Raw genomic sequence first — 2,625 nt, 5'->3', positions numbered from 1 at the left:
ACAGAGAATATTGGAAAGTATTTGTATGTTCTGAATTTCTTTTAGATGGGGAAAACCGACCTGAAATCAAAAAGTCAACTCCAAACCAGAATATTTCTGATGAAAATCAAACCCATGACATGATAATGAAGAGACTAACAGGAGACAGTTTCTGGTACTCCATCTTAGGAGGACTCTGGGATTTTGATTACCAGTTAGAGTTTAACCAAGAAAACCAGCAGAGACATTTAGGACAACTATCTCTCACTCACAAAAAGATCACCCAGGAGAGAAGACTTGAATGTAGTAAGTTTGCAGAAAACTATAATCTGAACTCAAACCTTATGCATCAGAGGATTCCTTCAATTAAAATACCTCTTAATTTTGACACACAAGGAAATAACATCAAACATAATTCAGACTTGATTTACTGTCAGGAAAATTACATAAGCGAGAAGCCGTATGAATATAATGAATGTGGAAAAATCTTCAATCAACATATTCTTCTTACTAATCATATTCATACTGGAGAGAAACCCAGTGAATGTGGGAAGGCCTTCAGCCACAACTCATCTCTTATACAACCTCAGATCATCCTTACAGGAGAGAAGCCCTATAAGTGTGATGAATGTGGGAAAAGATTCAGCCAGAGGATACATCTTATTCAACATCAGAGAATTCACACGGGAGAAAAACCTTTTATATGCAATGAATGTGGGAAAGCCTTTCGTCAACATTCATCCTTTACTCAACATCTGAGAATTCATACTGGAGAGAAGCCCTATAAATGTAATCAGTGTGGTAAAGCCTTTAGCCGTATCACATCCCTTACTGAACATCATAGACTTCATACTGGAGAGAAACCTTACGAATGTAGTTTTTGTGGCAAAGCCTTCAGCCAGAGAACACATCTTAATCAACATGAGAGAACTCATACAGGAGAGAAACCCTATAAATGTAATGAATGTGGGAAAGCCTTTAGCCAGAGTGCACACCTTAATCAACATCGGAAAATCCATACTCGAGAGAAATTATGTGAATATAAATGTGAGAAAACAATAAGCCACACTCCTTCACTTACTCAGCAACACATAACTCATGGTGGAGAAAACCATATGAATATATAAATATGGGAAATTTTTTGGTCAGACCTTTTTATCCCATTCAATATCAAATTATTCATAGTGGAGAGAAAGTTTCTAAATAAGCTTTTAGTGCATAGAAACCAAATAGAGACCTTAAACTAGCGTATTACATTCCCAGGAGGGCTTATAAATAGTGAAAATCACTTATTTTATAAACAATATTATATTAAGAGTCATGTTCTAAATCTGATTTTAAAAACTTTTTAAAAAAATAACCATAAATCCTGTAGGTAATAACCTGTAATTATTCAACTGTAAGTTTTATGGTATAAAGCCTTTAAATCATATAAACATTGATTATTCAAGGAATGCTATAGTGCAGCCAGTCATATAAACTTGAAATAAACATGAAAGAGCAGTATTTCTCAAACTTCAGTTATTAATGTGCTTCCTTTAGTTTTTACCATACCTAGTATTTACTTAAAATTTTTTATAAAGGGACCCAGGATTTTTATCCTTCTCCTAGGAAATATTATCTAACATATAAAACTCAAAATTTAAGTTTTGTTTTTTTTTTTATCAGGGGTTGCCTGGGGACAGGGTGGAGGGAGGGATTCTCACAATTTAGTTTTCTATGCTAATTATATTTGTTTTATTTTCCATGAAAATAGGTATATATAACTTTTGAAATTAAAAATATTCATTGATGTACCACCCAAAATTTGTTACCATCATTTTAGAAACAATGTGATAGGATATGGCAATATTATATTGTTGTTCTTTTAGCAATCCTTGCATTATTTTCATCAAATGAATCCCAGGATCAGTTTGAGAAGAGTCTTAGAGGAGATTGAGGGTCATACTGATGAACTTTGAAAAATTAATTGAGAGAAGTCTGCTTTTCTGTCTTTTTATTTTAGTTTTAAATTTCCCTATGGCAAACATAGATTTTTGTGTTAAAATTATTATGTCTGCTGTATTTGTAGGTTTGAATAGGAGGTTTTTTTGATAACAACCAGATGCTAAGAGTCCCCATGCCACCCTACACCACTGTGGAAGATGCAAGAGTAAAGAACTGTACCAGAGGGTGAGCCATGGTGACAAATAGAGGATAAGAACATCAATGTGCTTTACTGGCTTATATTAATATAAAAATTAAGATGTAATATAATTGGATTAATAATTCATTTTATTTGTTGAAACATATTTATGTAACACCTTTATCCAAAAAGAATTTAAGGTGATTTAATTGATTTTTATGATTACTGCCTTGTTTGACATAAGTAACATTTACTGTTATAAAACATTATAAATGTAAACTGTCCAAAACCATGAATAACTGCAAGTGTGGGGATGCTTCAATTTCTTGGTTTCAGGTTTTCTCTTGGTCTTCTCGGACATGGCTGAAGAAACCATGAAGCTAAGGTAGGAGTGCAGCCCTCTTGCTTTCTCATCTTTCTCCTAACATATCTCCCAGCTCTAGACTTTCCTGATTTTTTCTCCTTGTGAAAGGACTGGATTTTATAGGCCTTGAGACAAAGATGAAGTGATTTAAAGACTT

General features: G+C 33.4%; 1 protein-coding gene across 1 annotated transcript in view; it reads left to right on the top strand.

Annotated features, from left to right (window-relative positions):
- Nucleotides 1-1,106, top strand: part of LOC105806998 (zinc finger protein 713) — a 46,301-nt gene extending 45,195 nt beyond the window's left edge. The window contains exon 4 of the mRNA XM_012640245.1: nt 46-1,106. Within this exon, the coding sequence (XP_012495699.1) occupies nt 46-1,106 (1,061 nt within the window). The remainder of the gene's footprint in view (nt 1-45) is intronic.
- Nucleotides 1,107-2,625: the final 1,519 nt, after the last annotated feature.

The sequence above is a fragment of the Propithecus coquereli genome, unplaced genomic scaffold (assembly GCF_000956105.1).
Source record: "Propithecus coquereli isolate 6110/MARCELLA unplaced genomic scaffold, Pcoq_1.0 Scaffold150, whole genome shotgun sequence".
Taxonomy (NCBI): Eukaryota; Metazoa; Chordata; class Mammalia; order Primates; family Indriidae; genus Propithecus; species Propithecus coquereli.
The sequence above is the reverse complement of the archived record's forward strand: the minus strand, read 5'-3'. Positions and strand labels throughout refer to the sequence as shown.